The sequence below is a fragment of the Mytilus galloprovincialis genome, chromosome 11 (assembly GCF_965363235.1).
Source record: "Mytilus galloprovincialis chromosome 11, xbMytGall1.hap1.1, whole genome shotgun sequence".
NCBI classification, from domain to species: Eukaryota; Metazoa; Mollusca; class Bivalvia; order Mytilida; family Mytilidae; genus Mytilus; species Mytilus galloprovincialis.
In genome coordinates, this window is record NC_134848.1 from 82,499,470 (window position 1) to 82,516,487 (window position 17,018).

General features: G+C 31.2%; 1 protein-coding gene across 1 annotated transcript; it reads right to left on the bottom strand.

Annotated features, from left to right (window-relative positions):
* Positions 1–888: 888 nt before the first annotated feature.
* Positions 889–16,969, bottom strand: LOC143052898 (LDLR chaperone boca-like). Its single transcript, XM_076226054.1, has 5 exons — positions 16,770–16,969; positions 10,916–11,072; positions 10,097–10,178; positions 5,451–5,589; positions 889–2,190 (listed from the first exon to the last, which is right to left on the bottom strand). The coding sequence occupies exons 1-5, from the start codon at positions 16,956–16,958 to the stop codon at positions 2,035–2,037; spliced, it is 723 nt and encodes a 240-aa protein (XP_076082169.1). The 5' UTR covers positions 16,959–16,969; the 3' UTR covers positions 889–2,034.
* Between the last annotated feature and the right edge of the window lie 49 nt (positions 16,970–17,018).

A 17,018-nucleotide genomic window follows, 5' to 3' on the forward strand; every position in this document is an offset into this window, starting at 1 on the left:
TAACAAAGGCCAGAGGCTCCTGACTTGGGACAGGCGCAAAATGTGTATGTATGACTGATCACATTTATAATTTATTGACAAATAATCAATCTGCTTATAATTGACATGACAAACAAACACCAGTTAATGAGCAGATAAGCAACATTAGACTCATTAATGAATTATAGGACTGCTGAAATGTATGTTTTATTTGTAAATTATCAATCTAATTATAATACAGATCTGTATCGACATTTTACTGACAAGGATCTGGCACATTTATTCTAATTTCTGTTCACGTAATTATTATATAGTGAAAACTGACTAAACCGAACCCTGTGTAAACTAAATACCTGTATAAACCAAACATGTTCATAAGCACCGTCATATCAAATTATGTAAGTTGTGAACGTTGTGAACCTGATAAAACCAAACATCAGCCAAAACCAAACAAAATCTAAAGTACCGAAGAGGTTTGGTTTAAAGAGGTTTCACTGTATTAGCCAATGAGAATTGTCCACCTTCCAATGTATGATGATTTTCCTCAAAAACAAAGGATTATAAAAGGATTTTAAAACAAAATGCAGAAACAGAGCTTTGCCAGATTTGTAAGAAGGGTCATTGAGACAAGATCGAAATTTAAATCAGATTGACAAATTTTAGAAGATACATTAATACAGGGTGCATGTTGCAAATTTGTATTATAATTAAGCAATCTGAAGTCAGTATCACATGTAATTGATCTTGAACTAACAGATAAAAAGAACTTGATGATGCTGGATATAAAAAAGAAAATATGGTATGCCTGCCAATGTGACAACTCTCCACAAGAGACCAAAATGACACAGAAATTAACAACTAAAGGTCACAGCATAGCCTTCAACAATGAACAAAGCCATTACCACATAGTCAGCTATAAAAGTCTGTTTTAATAGAGAAATGAAAAAGGTTGATGACTGTATAATGTTTTATACACAACATTAAAAGAAAATTGTAGATTATAGCTACTTTTTATTATAAACAATATGATTACAAAAAGTCTTTTATATAAATGATTGGAAATATATGCATGAGATTACAAATTTCGTTTCATGAGATATAAACCTCTTTATATATAAATAGTAAGTCATTGATTAGCATATTATTACATAGTTTATTTCATGAGATATAAACCTCTTTGCAGGGTGCGGATCCAGCCATTTTTAAAATGGGGTTCGCAACCCAGGACAAAAGGGGGTTCCAACTATATGTCCCCATTCAAATGCATTGATCGTCAAAAAAAAGGGGTCCAACACCCGGAACCCCACCCCCTTTGGATCCGCCAATGCTTTAGCTAGATAAATATAATTAATTAGTAATTGGTCAACTAATTTGAATTATTTTTTATTGTTGCTGCCTTTTTTCTTTCAAAGGAGGAATTATACTCATAATGTCTATTTATATAAGAGATTTCATATGATCAAATTAAATTTGCTGAATAGAGAAGTTTCTAATTTCCCTTTTAAAAAGACAAAGAAAACCTGCTCATTTTGATAGGGGTCATTTAGGGATAACATGCTATAGGACTTTTTAACACCAGAGCATTGTTTTCCTTTCTTAAATACTGTAGACTGTAAATACTTTCAATCCAAAATATTAAGTGACATTAATTCTATTATCTAATTTCAAAACTTTGTAATTGTACATAATTTATATATGCATTTTGTCAATCTCCTATAGGAGGAAATAAAGTATGGTGATGGTTTTAATGTTCAGCACAATAAAAATCGTCTTTTGTGTAAATTAGTGATTTTACGTTTAGAAAAAATACAAAAAAATTATTGGCTACAGAATTGACAAGTAAAATGAATTATTACTTATACTTGTCTTATAAAACATCCTTCTTCTTAAATATTGTACAATGTGGTGGCTCAAAAATTAACAATGAAGAAGGAGTTAATGAAAATCCAGCTGTTGTTTTCAGAAACCAGCTGAATTAATAATTCTATCAAAAATAAAAAGAAAAAATCATCCCTTTTTCCTCTTTAGAAGACAATTTTAAATTTACAAACAAACTCATAACTCTGTCTTTTTCCTTCCTGTTCTGTTATCATCAATATCGTTCTCTTTGGTGGATTTTTTACTACTTTCACTTTCACTTTTTGATTTATCTTTGATTTTATTTTTAGAACTGTCTACGTTATTCTTTTTATCTGATGATTCTTCTGATTTCTACAAAAGATAGCAAACAACTATGTTAATATATTTGTATGAATTATATTTCTTAATGTCGTAGCTATGTAAAATGTCTAAACTTCCGGTAAACTTTTTCAGTAGACTTACAATCTTTGTTAATGAGATAGCTCATTGCAGTGATAAGACATGTCCTTTCAGCTTGCTGGTTTTTGAGTCCAACTTGAACAAAATAAAAATAAATGTGGAATGTATCCATGGGACACAGATGATGCCCCACTTGTAAATCATATAATATTATTAAGAGACATAACTGATGAGCAATAAAAGTGATGCTACACAAATTTGAACTTTATCTGAGTTTTGTGGTACTTAATTTTGTGTATAAGTTTCATAAAATTTGGTTGAGGCAAACTTTAATTAGAAAAAACAGAAACAAAAAATTCAGGATTTTTTCCATTTGAAAAGGGGCATAACTTTAGAACAATAAAAGTGACACCCCCACAAAATTCAAACTTGATCTGTATTTTGTGGTATTATGCATTATGTATATAAGTTTCAGACTTGGGGTAATTGTAATTGTAATTGTTAATCAGCTGTAATTGATTACAATTTTTCAAGTAATCATTGTAATCATTAATCACCCAAAAATCTGATTACATGTAATTTAATTTAATCAATTACTTTTAAAAATACCCTTTAATCCTGATTACTCTCTCATTACATTCTAATTACAATGAAAAAAATCTTAAACTGTGTTTATGGTCAATAAATGAACCTTTTGGTTATTCTTGTAACATAAATATTTAACATGGTCAAATAGTTTGGTTTACTTTATAAATCATGTTAATACAGTTATATGTCACTGGCCTTAGTAAAAGATATTGTACATATATTCACAATTTAAAAAAAAATGTAAAGATGTACATATATATATATTTGATAAGAAATGTTAAAGTTAAGTACATGTAATTCTTTTCTTTAACCCTGAATTATAATCTTATGTTAATATTGTGATTTTGTCAACTTTGAATTGACAGGTAGGAAACCAATTAAGATTTGTGAGAGTTAAGGTTGTGAGAGCCGTGGTGTAGTGGTTAGTGCATCGGACTACTAACACAAAGGTTCCTGGTTCGATTCCCATTTGGGATGAAATTTTCAAAAACTCAATTTTCGGCTCTCCCTTGACACCATCTGCGAGTATGGTCTTGAGGAAACGATGATAGTCCGTCAGAAGGGGACGATAAATGGCTGACCCGTGTTAAGAGAGAGCCATATCTCTTGCACGTTAAAGACACCCTTGTAGATTTCGAAAAAGGGTAGGCTAATGCCGCTACAAGGCAGCACTCGCACCCGCAAAGTGGAAAGGGATTCATATAAGTTGCAAAACTTGTTTCCCAATCCACTATAAATAAATATGTTTAAACTAATTAAGATTTGTTTTTATTGCATTTACTAATTAAGACTTGTTTTTATTGCATTTACTAATTGAGTATAGCTGTAGGACAATATATATGATAAGAGATTAATCAGACATGTGGAAACTTATCTAATTAGCACAAACTAAATTAAAAATTGGACAAATATTTTGTTTAAATAAGCAAATTTTTATATGCTTTCGGACTGGACGTGTAAAATGCAATGATTTTAGTTCTTGTTTATGTTTACAATTTGATTACACAATTCTATTAAAATTTAACATAGTTTTTAACTGGTAACTTTATTTCATCCATATTTTAAATTTCATAAACAGCACCTTGAAATACATATAAAGTCTGGAAGAGGTCAGAACTAACTCTTTACAAAGCTATATTCATTTGAAGTTAAAATAATTCAGAAATCAATGATGATAAAGTGTAATGGGTCATAACCATTGACACTATGTATATGTATTGACTGAACTTTTGTGGTTTTAATAAAAAGATGAAGTTAGAAGTTGTCATTTTATAATATATCAAACAAAATCCTTTTTAAAAAAGCTCTAGATATATTAAATGTTTATTCATTCACATCATTCAAAATATTTTTTTTTCAAATTCATTGTAATCAGATGTAATCATGATTACTTTGCCAATGTAATCATTAATTTAATCAGACACTTTCAGAAATCATGTAATCATTAATTTAATTTAATCGTACAAATGACAAAGTAATTGTATTTTAATCAATCACATTGAAAGTAATCGGACCCATCTCTGATAAGTTTTATAACATTTGGATGAGGCAAACTTAAGTAGAGAACGGAAACCACCTATGGAATGGATGGATGTACCGACAGATGAACAAGGCCTAGGGTAAAAGTTAATGCCACTATAGCGGGGCATTTAATTATGGAATGACATTCTTTGCATAATTTCTGAAAAGGTTTTTAACTGGCTAGTTTCTAAAAGAATGAAAATCTAGTCTTACAGTTCAATTGAAATGTACATGGCAAAACTTTCTTAGAACAACAAATATCTTCTTTCAATATGATTGAAGAATTTACAACTTTAAACTTTCTTAACTTTTGGTTCTGGGTGACTAGAGTGAGTCTGATGAAGTTTATAATATGTAAAAATACAAAAATAAGAATATAACGATTGCAATGACAGTTCTGCCAACTTTTCATGAAGCAAATGCGTGAGATTTGGCCAAAATTGAAAAGATCAAAGAGAAAAATCAATAGATAAAAGGAAAATGCAGCAAAAAAAAAGCCTGAACATGTGTGAGTCTTAGGCTAAATGCGTGAGACTTGGCAGCCCTACAACGAGACAACTCGTAAATACTATAAGTCACCTGATTGCCTTCAACAATGAGCAAATCCCACATTGAACCTAGTGCTGTGGTACTGGTATGATTTAAATTGCACATTTAGCCTGTAAAATATACCAACTTCATAGTATTACTGTTAACTTCCTTTACCAAGATTTTTTTAAATTGATGGACAGACAGTTGCAAAGACCAAAACAGATAAGGCTCCTCTACTATACAAAACAAGGTATAAACAATTAAGGAACCTTTGTGAGAATACTCACATACCCCACACCCCCACATTGTCAAACACAATATCACCAGATTCCTAAGTTCAAAGACTGATAACTCTGATAAAAATTGTGGATATGCACATTAACATATTATGTCCTCATTAACTACAAAGTTTCAACTGTTGCAGTTGTATAATTAAGCCAACATTCAAATTTCAAAGGGGCATAACTCTAGTCCCAGAGAAAAATGAAACGTAATTTCCTGTCGATATGCACATTTACATAGTATACTCTCCTCAACTTTGTTGCATGGGGTATGATAAAATTCTTGTTTACCTGTCCTTTCCCTGGATAACTTTTGCCTTCTATTGTAACCTCTTCACATCTTTCTTGTTGTGTTAAAAAATCTTTCACTTCCCAGGCTTTAGATCCATCCGTCAACATAAATATAACTCTGTTACTACCCACCACATATCTGTTAAATAAAGGAAAGATAACTCTGTTACTACCCACCACATATCTGTTAAATAAAGGAAAGATAACTCTGTTACTACCCACCACATATCTGTTAAATAAAGGAAAGATAACTCTGTTACTACCCACCACATATCTGTTAAATAAAGGAAAGATAACTCTGTTACTGCCCACTACATATCTGTTAAATAAAGGAAAGATAACTATGTTACTGCCCACTACATATCTGTTCAATAAAGGAAAGATAACTCTGTTACTACCCATCACATATGGTTACAAGAGCGCAATTATTCGTAATGCATTTTCCATAGGGTACCACTAGTGTTCCGTATTTTTTACCTCGAAGACTACACAAACTAGGGAAAAACGGGTAGCAGTTCCTGTTACTAGAAATGCCAGTGTTGCATTACAACTTAAAAAATATACAGGGTCATGCAGCTCAAATTGACTTAAAATGCAGTCGAAAAAAATCGCCTACTTTTTTCGCTTAATGAAAAGCATATTTTTAATGGGTCCGACGTACAGAAATGGAAGATATTTTCTATACTTCGTAAAATGTGAATATGATTTTCGACAATTTTTAAACCTAATTGGATAAGCTTTCGATTAAATATAATTCCAATCCTGTATCAACCAATCAGAAGCCGTATAGGATTCTATTCTGAGTACCATCTTGGGGTAAAAAACTTGCCTGTAAAATGTAAACAAATAATTGCGCTCTTGTAACCTATACGGTAGTGAAAAAAATTTCCGAAAATTAAGCGCCCGTGCCAAAAGTCGCGGTAGTGTCTATCTAGATAATATCACATCTTCAAAACATTATCTGATCACTCTCTGAATTTGGAGAACTAGTTTTTTGCACACCGATCAGGCCAAAAATTGGAACTGATTTTTTCACCAAATACGGTACTGGTCAAAGAGATATGAAGATAATGGTAATTTACTGGCCTAATTTTTCAAAGGTCATCCAGCACTGATCATATTGTCGACAAAACCGTTCTGATATGGAAAAGCTACATCGAATTTTGAAGAATGGCTTTATATGAAACCATTTCTTAAAAAAACACGTTTTTGAAACAGACTATAGTTTTTCCAAATTTTGAAAACATGATAATATTACTATTTTGCCAAGAGAAACTATTCTTGGACTACAATATTCAATGCCAAGATTATTTTTTCTACTTTGCAATTTAACTAAATAGTTGGTATTTGCTTAGGGACCCTTTTGATCAATTTTCACGAAATTAGCTCTTTGCTAGAACAGCAACTGAGACATGGTCATTACGGTTAAAAGCCAAAATTTACCTTCAAATTCAAGATAAACACATGCTTTTTCCGATAAAAACAGTAGAAATCACAAAAACGTTTTATTCTCTTCATACTTTGTCGACATTCGAGCCCACCCTAGATTTAGATATAGAAATCAATACAAATAGGAAACAGACTATAGCATGAATTCACGTTGATGAAAAGTCCATTTGACCCCATTTCTCACTGTTTCACATTTTTTCCGAGCACAATGACAATTTTTGATATTTTTCAAAGCCTTATCAAAAAAAAGTGTCATTTCTCTATAGGTTACAAGAGCGCAATTATTCGTAATGCATTTTCAATAGGGTACCACTAATGTTCCGTATTTTTTACCTCAAAGACTACACAAACTAGGGGAAAACGGGTAGCAGTTCCTGTTACTAGAAATGCCAGTGTTGCATTACAACTAACTCAAATTGACTTAAAATGCAGTCGAAAAAAATCGCCTACTTTTTTTCGCTTAATGAAAAAGGCATATTTTTAATGGGTCCGACGTACAGAAATGGAAGATATTTTCTATACTTCGTAAAATGTGAATATGATTTTCGACAATTTTTAAACCTAATTGGATAAGCTTTCGATTAAATATAATTCCAATCCTGTATCAACCAATCAGAAGCCGTATAGGATTCTATTCTGAGTACCATCTTGGGGTAAAAAACTTGCCGGTAAAATGTAAACAAATAATTGCGCTCTTGTAACCATATCTGTTAAATAAAGGAAAGATAACTATGTTACTGCCCACTACATATCTGTTAAATAAAGGAAAGATAACTATGTTACTGCCCACTACATATCTGTTAAATAAAGGAAAGATAACACTGTTACTACCCACTACATATCTGTTAAATTAAGAAAATATATCTCTGTTACTGCCCACTACATATCTGTTTAATAAAGGAAAGATAACTATGTTACTACCCACTACATATCTGTTAAATAAAGGAAAGAGATGATGACAAACATCATATAGTAGTCTGAGGACTATCAGTGACGTCAACATAAATATAACTTTGTTTATATCAGATGTCCCCAGGGTCATCTTAACATTGCTTAAAGGTTGAAGGGAAAATCATGACTGTTTTGCCAAGGGCAAATTCTAGGGATGTCAAAAAATCTGAGATTTAATACTCAGATACTGGGTCATGATAGTTGAGAACTCGCAAGTTCTGGGATGAATCTGAAACGTCAATTGAAAAGTTTAAATTTTAGGTGAGGATGTATTGTTTATGTTATTACCTTTCACAAACATATTAACGAAAGACAAACGTACTACAAACATAGCTTGTGTCAATTCAACAATGAATGAGCGACCATCGTTTCTACAAATATCAACAAAGTAAACAATGTATATATCATCTGTTCCTGAGGAGTTGGGATTTTTTATAATACAACTTGTCTAATAATTTGTCAACAACAATCTTTGACTTTATAAAATTACTTGTGCTTTTTCGTGTTGCACAGTCGTGCTTTTTCGTGTTGCACAGTCTTTCTTTTTCTGTGTGTTTTTTTTATTTTTTGCCATGTTGTTTGTCTGATTTTTTATTTCTTTAGCCATGACGTTGTCAGTTTATTTTTCGACTTTTGGGTTTGAATGTTGCTCTCATACTTTTGCCTATCTTTAAATTGTAAATTAAACAATTATCGTCTCAAATACAGAGTATTTAAATTAATTTAAATGTACATCTCATACCATCAAGTTTACATAGAAGTCTTGATTAACAAACAAAGGTTAGTTTTTACAGCTTGTGATGAGTTAATTATTTATCCCTGAAAGTGTTGATCGTTGATCCGTGTACAATCACATTTGAAAATGTCTCTCATCAGTTGCGTAGAGTTCACCGCAGGTCACTTTGATTTTGTTCTTGTTTAGAAATATGATCCTGTCAACAATTTCAGAAGAATGACTGTTTGACTTTTTATTTTTTGTTACAATTTGTGCACATGAAAACATCCCCTTGGAAGGAAAGGATGTTGCTGGTACTACTATAACAAAAAGTATCCTCAGGATAAACATATTCATGTTGTTTATTGATTTTATTTAGTATTAAAAAGGGGATATTTCAATGGAACTAAAGTGAGTGTAAATGTGAAGTGGAAAGATGCTTAGCAGGCAAACAAGTATCAGGTACAAAAACTGTATGAGTACCCTTTGCTGTACAACTATGTCCTCTTATAGTTGATGTGTTTCACTTGGTTTTGGTCTGTAACCCGGATTGGTTTTAATTAATTGAGTCATGACAATTGAAGTGATACATGTAATAATTTGTCAATTATTATAGGTTTTAAATATAAACAGGAATACAATATCAAATTAGTTTTCTCTATATAAAGATATAGAATGATATGTATGATCAAATATGCATTTACATTAGTTATTTCTTTTACATTTAATAAATTATTAGTATACTATGAGGTGTGCTGTCCAATAAAGGGACCAAAGTAACAGACAGACAATGGGTCATATTATATTATATATTTTTATTATTACAAATTGCTTACTTCATTTGCTTTAATATTTTATATCAATCAATTAAATCAAAATCAATCATATTATGTACTTCGTTTAACCTAATTTTAATTTACTTTATATTATGTTTAAAAATTATATTGTAATTATTCTGCTCATTTTGGGTGCCGTGATTGGTAAATAAAATATTTGTTTGTTTGTTTGTTTTGTTTGGTTTACTATTATTGCCTTTCTTAAGGTTACTTTTCTTTCGATTTGTTGATGTAAATTTGAAACATAATGTATTAAAACTATAGCTGTAAATAAATTTCTTATCTTTGTGTATTTTGTTTTAAAAAAAATAATAAATGATTATGTGATTATGCGAGTACAATGAGGGGCCTCATTTTATTAACTTAAGAAAAGTTGTAACTGTAAGACTCATTGTGATTGACTATGTTTGATGGTTAATTAGAATGTTAAATGGCCTCTATTCAAGATACATCATATTGTGTCCTCGCATTGTAAATAGTTTCTTTAAAACTTTTTGATTGATTGATTGATTGTTGGTTGTTGAACATCCAATTAGGACTTTGAAATGTGTGTTATAAATAGCATATGAGATTTTGTGTTGAAGTGGTGAACATGAACTGGACAGCTAATGCACATAAAACTGGTTTTACCCAACATGTGACCTGTATTAAAGCAGACTTGAATTAAAGCCATAATATTTAGATTTTCTCCTCACCTCTGTGTATCAATATGAGCATTAAACAGACTTGTATGCCACAGTAATGTAATTTTCTCAGTTTCTTTTTCACTTGGGTTTTCTAAAAGCACAAAGATATAAATTATTATCATGATTATATAGAAAAATATAGAAAATGTATACTTTAATATTGTGTAGCAGGGTTGCTTCCCCTTAGTACAGGTAGAACATATAATGCCAGTCTTAATCAACTGAGCTAGGGAATCGATTCTTTGGCTCAGTAGATTAACACACGGACTGACATGCAGGCAACCGAGGTTCGAATCTCAGTGGTGACGATATAAAATTGTAGAGTAAATACATGCTCTTCGGTTACATTTGAAATAAAGATTTAACAAAACTAATTAAATTAAAAAACCAATCAAAAAAGAAACAAACATTATGAGCATTAACATTCTTGGTATTAGAAATTGGTCATAAAATAAGATGTGGTATGATTGCCAATGAGACAACTCTCCACCAGAATTTGTCTTTACCATTTCCTCAGCAATAACAGAGTATTAATTTTTTATATATATTTTATACCTGTTAACTGTCACTATTTGCTGGGGATTTCCCCCATGGAGGCTCCCAAATGGAAATTTTTGAAAGAGCATTTTTGTCCACAATTTAAACAAAACAATAAATTATACAATGACTTTAGGCTTGTAATAATATGAAGAAGCCAAAAAACAACACTAAAATATATTTAAAGGCCCCCTTGATGGTTTTGTAGATCTATAGGATCTATCTTGCACGTAAAACCCCCATGGGGATTTTGAAAAGTTGGCAGGTATGAATTATTTTGGGTTGTCTAACCTGATACTGTAGCAAACATCATTAAGGTTTTCCCTTTCTTTGACATTTTAATCATTTCTTCTGGTTTACTTGGGTCTAACTTTGACATATCTATTTTGGGTGGTTCTCGTTTCCATTCAGGAAGTTCATCTTCTTCTAACTCGTCCTCATCATTGTCCTGAAAGGTAACCATGGTAATCATTACAATTAAAATGAACTAAGTATGTGAAGATGTTTAAAATTATCTTAATATGTTGAAGGCCACAATTTCACCTGTAACATGTATAACGGTTTACTTATTCAAATTGTGACTTGGCTGGAGAGTAGTCTCATTGCACTCATACAGCATGTACAGTCATGATAGTAATGTGACAGAGTATATTTTTACGTATTTCATTTATTAGTATTTTACATTTTATGATATTCCAGATATTAGACTTGATTATTTCACTTTGATTATTTGATCTTTTGATTTATAGTTCATTATCTCTTCACACTTTAAAGTGTATGAAAGTTCTAGTCAGTCATACTTCATTGGGCATAGTTGTAATAGTATCTACCTGTCCAACTCATTAGTAAATTAATTGTCACACCTTGTTTACCTTTATGGTCAGATCTTATTGGTCATTCTGGACACACCTCAGATTTTGGAAAAGAAGTAATGGTGGTTAACTCTTGAAAATTGGAGACATACATATTTAATATATACTTCGTATTTAAACTGTATATAGTGATGAAACTTATATAGAAACATTAGATTTAGTGCTCGTTATTACTCACTGAAGTTTCCATACTTTGGAACAACTGTAGTTATTGGAAATTGCATTCTTTATATCTGGTAAGTAGATTTTATGTTCTTTGTTCTTTGTGGTGCATGGAATGCCCGTTTATAGGTAAGTATGCCCATAGACCTTAGATATGATAGGAGTAAGATAGTTGATGTATTAATCTGAGAATATATGATTTGAATCTGTAGTTTGAATGTAGAAAGGGAGATTTACGAATGATTTTGAAAGTGAATTTGACCTTTCAGTTATGGATCTATGACGTCACATTGACAATTGCATTCATATTGTCATATATGGTTATTCTGTGTAATAGCTTGATTTTATTATATCAGTCTTTAATATGTTGTATTTTATATAAGGGATCACTATTTTCCTAGATCCTAGTATTTACTATTGTGTATTATTTTCAGGACACATAGATTATGATGTCCCTGTAACATACTGGTTGTACTGTAGATGGTAGATATATAACCTGGTTCCACAGATTGGTAAGGGTCATATATTGTACCTACATAGATATTTTAATTACAGTAGTGCATACGAACTTAATAGAATACTATAGTGAACAGATAATAACCTTTGTATGTTAAAGGTTTTATGAATGACACTCGTTTGTGAAGTACGATACATTCGACTTGCTTATAATATGCTTGATTGATTATAATGATATACTATTTGATACGACTTATCAAAAGCATGTATTTGTATTTAGAAAGATATAATTGTAAGTCTATTGCATATTATGAATGTCACCGCATTCTTGATACTCAGTATAGTTTATTGTATACGGAATAGAATATTATATGCGATCTTGTAACATTGTTGAGGGGTCATTGTTATTACGCCAGTATAATATTTATATGTTTATAGTATAAGACTTTGATAAGACTGTGATATTGATAATTGTAATAACTATATGCTATTGTTATTGCAGGGTTATTTATTTATTTCCTATGTTTACCTAATAAAGTGATGTCAAAGAACCCGACTTGTCGTTTATGGAACCCCCATAAAACACAAAATTGCGAAAGGAAATGGTGAATATGTCAAAGCGACAACCACCCGACCATAGAGCAAACAACAGCCGAAGGCAACCAATGGGTCTTCAATGTAGCGAGGATTCCCGCACCCGTAGGTGTCCTTCAGCTGGCCCCTAAGATATGCATAATAGTACAGTGATAATGGACGTCATACTAAACTCCGAATTATACACAAGAAACTAAAATTTAAAATCATACAAGACTAACAAAGGCCAGAGGCTCCTGACTTGGGACAGGCGCAAAATTGCGGCGGGGTTAAACATGTTTATGAGATCTCAACCCTCCCCCTATACCTCTAGCCAATGTAGAAAAGTAAAAGAATAACAATACGCACATTAAAATTCAGTTCACGACTATCACAGTTATACCACATAAAAAAAAAGATATTTCTACATGTGCTAGTTTATCGTGCATAATGATGATCATGAAGAAACTAAATTAACTTTAGTAGTTCTAGTGCTGGAATACAGGCGATCTCCTTTATCTGGTAAATGATGTCATAAAGGCGCTAAGTGACGAACTTTTCTGATGAAGCCAAAGGACATTACTCAAAAGTGGTCTATTGAATATTAATAGTATTTTGATAATAACTTTCTATGTCAACATGATCAATGAAGAACTTTATCTGCTCACAAAGAATAAAATAAACTGGCATTTTCAATTTTTAAAGGTGAGAAGTGCTTTTTAATATCTGTCTTAAATTCAAATATCTACATTCCTAATGAAAGGGCCCATATATATTGATATATAAAGAGCATATAAATCAACACAATCAACACATGCAATCTAACTGATTGCTGAAAACTAAATATGATTTAAAACAAAAAGAGGTTCCCTATTACAGTCATGACAGTAGAAAAAAACAAGAATGTGTCCAAAGTACACGGATGCCCCACTCGCACTATCATTTTCCATGTTCAATGGACCATGAAATTGGATAAAAAATATAATTAGGCATTAAAATTAGAAAGATAATATCATAGGGAACATGTGTACTAAGTTTCAAGTTGATTGGACTTCAACTTCATCAAAAACTACCTTGACCAGAAACTTTAACCTGAAACATGCACTTTCATTTTTTATGTTCAGTGGACCCTGAAATTGGGGTCAAAAGTTTAATTTGGCTTTAAAATTAGAAAGATCATATAATAAGGAACATGTGTACTAAGTTTCAAGTTGATTGGACTTCAATTTCATCAAAAACTGCCTTGACCAAAAACTTTAACCTGAAGCGGGACAGACGGACGAACCAACAGACGGACGGACAGACAGATGAACGAACAGACAGACGAACGGACACACAGACAAGAAAACATAATGCCCCTCTACTATCGTAGGTGGGGCATAAAAATCAAAAACAAATAGAAATTTCCCAAATTTTTCATTGTACTAATCATGCTTATGAACTCATAATCGTTAACTTTTTTTTTTTTCACCTTTATTAATTCCTGTATCTAAGCAGAAATCGAAATTCTTCTTCCTTTTACCGGTCACATTTTCATGAGACTTTGAGTAAAGCATATATTTATTAGTCTAGTAAAATATAGGACTGGAATGAACCAACCCACATCTTCCAATCCTGTACCGAATCAATACCAATTTCATTTTTAATATGTATAAAAATTTACCTGATGATGTCGTTTCTTTGTTTACATTGAGTATGATATCATAGCTTAAATAATGTAACAACTAAAATACATCTATTATTATTCATTTATTAAATCTAATGGTTATCTTGTTTTCTACAAGTGTTATATCCTATTTGTTTTTGCTGGTATAATCTTAAACATAAAACACCTCATTTCTGAATTACAGTCACAAGGTAATGCACATTTACGGCCATAAAAATCACCTTCACATGGCTAACAACTTTCTTCATTATGTGGAATATATCCATCATCACATTCTAGGAAAAAGATAACCAATATTGGAAACATCATTGTATTTTTGTTTCTTTTTTTTAATAAACAGATTTTGAAGTTTTAAAATGTTTAAATTGGGAAAAAAAATACAGACTTCTTTCCCTCTTACATGTAATGCCTGCCTCATATTAAAAAAAAAGTATGTACATGATAGGAGAGACCCAGTACAAAGAGGAATAACTATTTATCTATCTTGGTATCCAGTTGTTCCAGCCTCAAACCGATCCAGCCCCAAGTCAATCCAGTCCAAAGTCGATCCCGCCCAAGTCGATCCGGCTTTTAACAGTATAATTTATAAAAAGAATTTGTAAAAAGTGTCCGATGATTGATGACAACAGGTAAGAGAAGTATTGGAGTACCAATGAATACAAACATGATGAAAATGGGTGTTATTGTGTTTGTTTGAATAGCAGCTTCAACATATTTTAAAATATGAAGTTATTTTCCATGATAACTTTAACTTTGAATGTCATGAATATTTACAGTCCAATGGAACCTATAAAATTTATATCATCATAATGAATTGTTTAATTAAATCATTAGTCTATAATTGGTTTGTTTATTCAACAATTGTCTGATGATTGTGGACTAAGGTAATGCCACTGGAAATCACTCAATTCAATCAAATCCTGATTAATTAGAGTTACATAATCACAAGGTCTCAAACAATCTCAATAAAATTGTATCTCAAAGGAATGGTAACGGTGGAAATAAGTTGAGGACATATAGAACTTTTAAAACGTCATTACACACCGAGGAATATATGCACAAAGTTATAGTTCCATTGCATAGAAGAGCATATGCGCAGTTCGTTGTGGTGTTGCACCGATCCGCCTAGAGACTGGAAGATTTGAGAGGCTACCCGTGCAACAACGTACTTGCGAACCTTGTAAAAACATTGTTGAAACTGAGGAACATGTCTTGTTAGAGTGTCCGTTGTACGATGATCTGCGAAATGAGCTTTTTAAAATTATTATTCTAGCCAGTTACTGGGATAGTATTATTATTTATAGTGCCAAAATCTGCAAATTAATTTTAGATAGAAAACGTCCATTTTTAAATCGTTAAACATTTTTTTCTTTAATTTTTTAACTGTTAATATAAATATTTAAAGGAAATTTTATAATCTAGCTGTACAGTGATATTTATTATTATTAATTTTCAATATATATATATATATAATTTTTAATCCTGTCTCTCATAATTCTTTTTAGAATGGCATTTATATTTTATATTATTGCATGTGTTCGTGTATTATGTTATGTATTGTAATATTATTAATGGTGAGACGTAAATAAACTATTTGTATTTGTATTGTATTGAATAGTTTGATCTTCTGGTTGGTTGTATATAATAATAATTAATTGTATCCTTTTTTCAGGTAACATCATAGGCTTCTATTACACTTTTTTTGTAATATCAACAAGGTCTTTTAGAGTTTGATCTTTTGTTTGGTGTATTTAATAATAATTAATAGTATTTTTTTCAGGTACCATCATAGGCTTCGATAACACTTGGGTTTTTTTTTAATATCAAATATAGTCAATATATTTTTCTTAAATTTCTGATAATGTGATATCAAAAACAAACGCATTTTGTCCTCTCTTTTATAGAAAAGATTTGGCAAATCAAACAACATTTCTCAATTCATGCAATTTGAGAAATTTTAAGAACTTAAAAGAAAAACAAAGTTCGTATGTATCAGACTTGTTTGGATCACAGTCAATTGAAAGAAAAAGCTCATTACTGCTGATTAATAATGACTTTACAAATAGGCCGGATCGACGTGAGACGGATCGACTTGGGCCGGATCAACATGGGGCCGATCGACATAGGACGGATCGACTTGGGCTGGATCGATGTGGGGCCAGATCGACCCGAAAGCGGGCCTATTTTTGTTTCTTTTTTTCTTGTCTGATCTGGAAATTTTTAATTAGGTATATAAATCTGTATTAAAAACTAAATCTTCATTTGTCATTATCCAGATAAAGAGATTTTCTAAATTTATGATTCTCAGATTTGGAAACTTTTGAAAAAAAAAAAAAAAACAAAAAAAACAAAAAAAAAAAAAAAAAAAAAAACTCTGTCTAATGGGAAGTAAATTATAACAGTTATAACACGTCACCTCCCACTGATCAAAAAGTCGTTCTAAATCAGCTTCACTGTAATCACGAATGTTTTTCTTCTTCCATTTCTCGTCTTTACCATTTTTTGTTTCTTTTTCGTCTGCTTTATTACAAATTGAAAGCAGAATTAAATTAAAAACTATGAAAATAATAATGTAAAACTGAAAGTTTCCTCCTTTCTCCACCATATTGAAATGATTATTACAAAATACAAATCTAAAAAAACGAATTAAATTGAAAGGAAAGAT

Excerpts from the sequence above, each read along its gene's own strand:
- LOC143052898 (XM_076226054.1), bottom strand. The coding sequence starts at position 16,958 with ATGGTGGAGAAAGGAGGAAACTTTCAGTTTTACATTATTATTTTCATA. Across the intron at positions 10,179-10,915 it reads GATGTTTGCTACAGTATCAG|AAAACCCAAGTGAAAAAGAA; the intron begins GTTAGACAACCC and ends TTGTGCTTTTAG. Across the intron at positions 2,191-5,450 it reads GTTATCCAGGGAAAGGACAG|AAATCAGAAGAATCATCAGA; the intron begins GTAAACAAGAAT and ends TATCTTTTGTAG.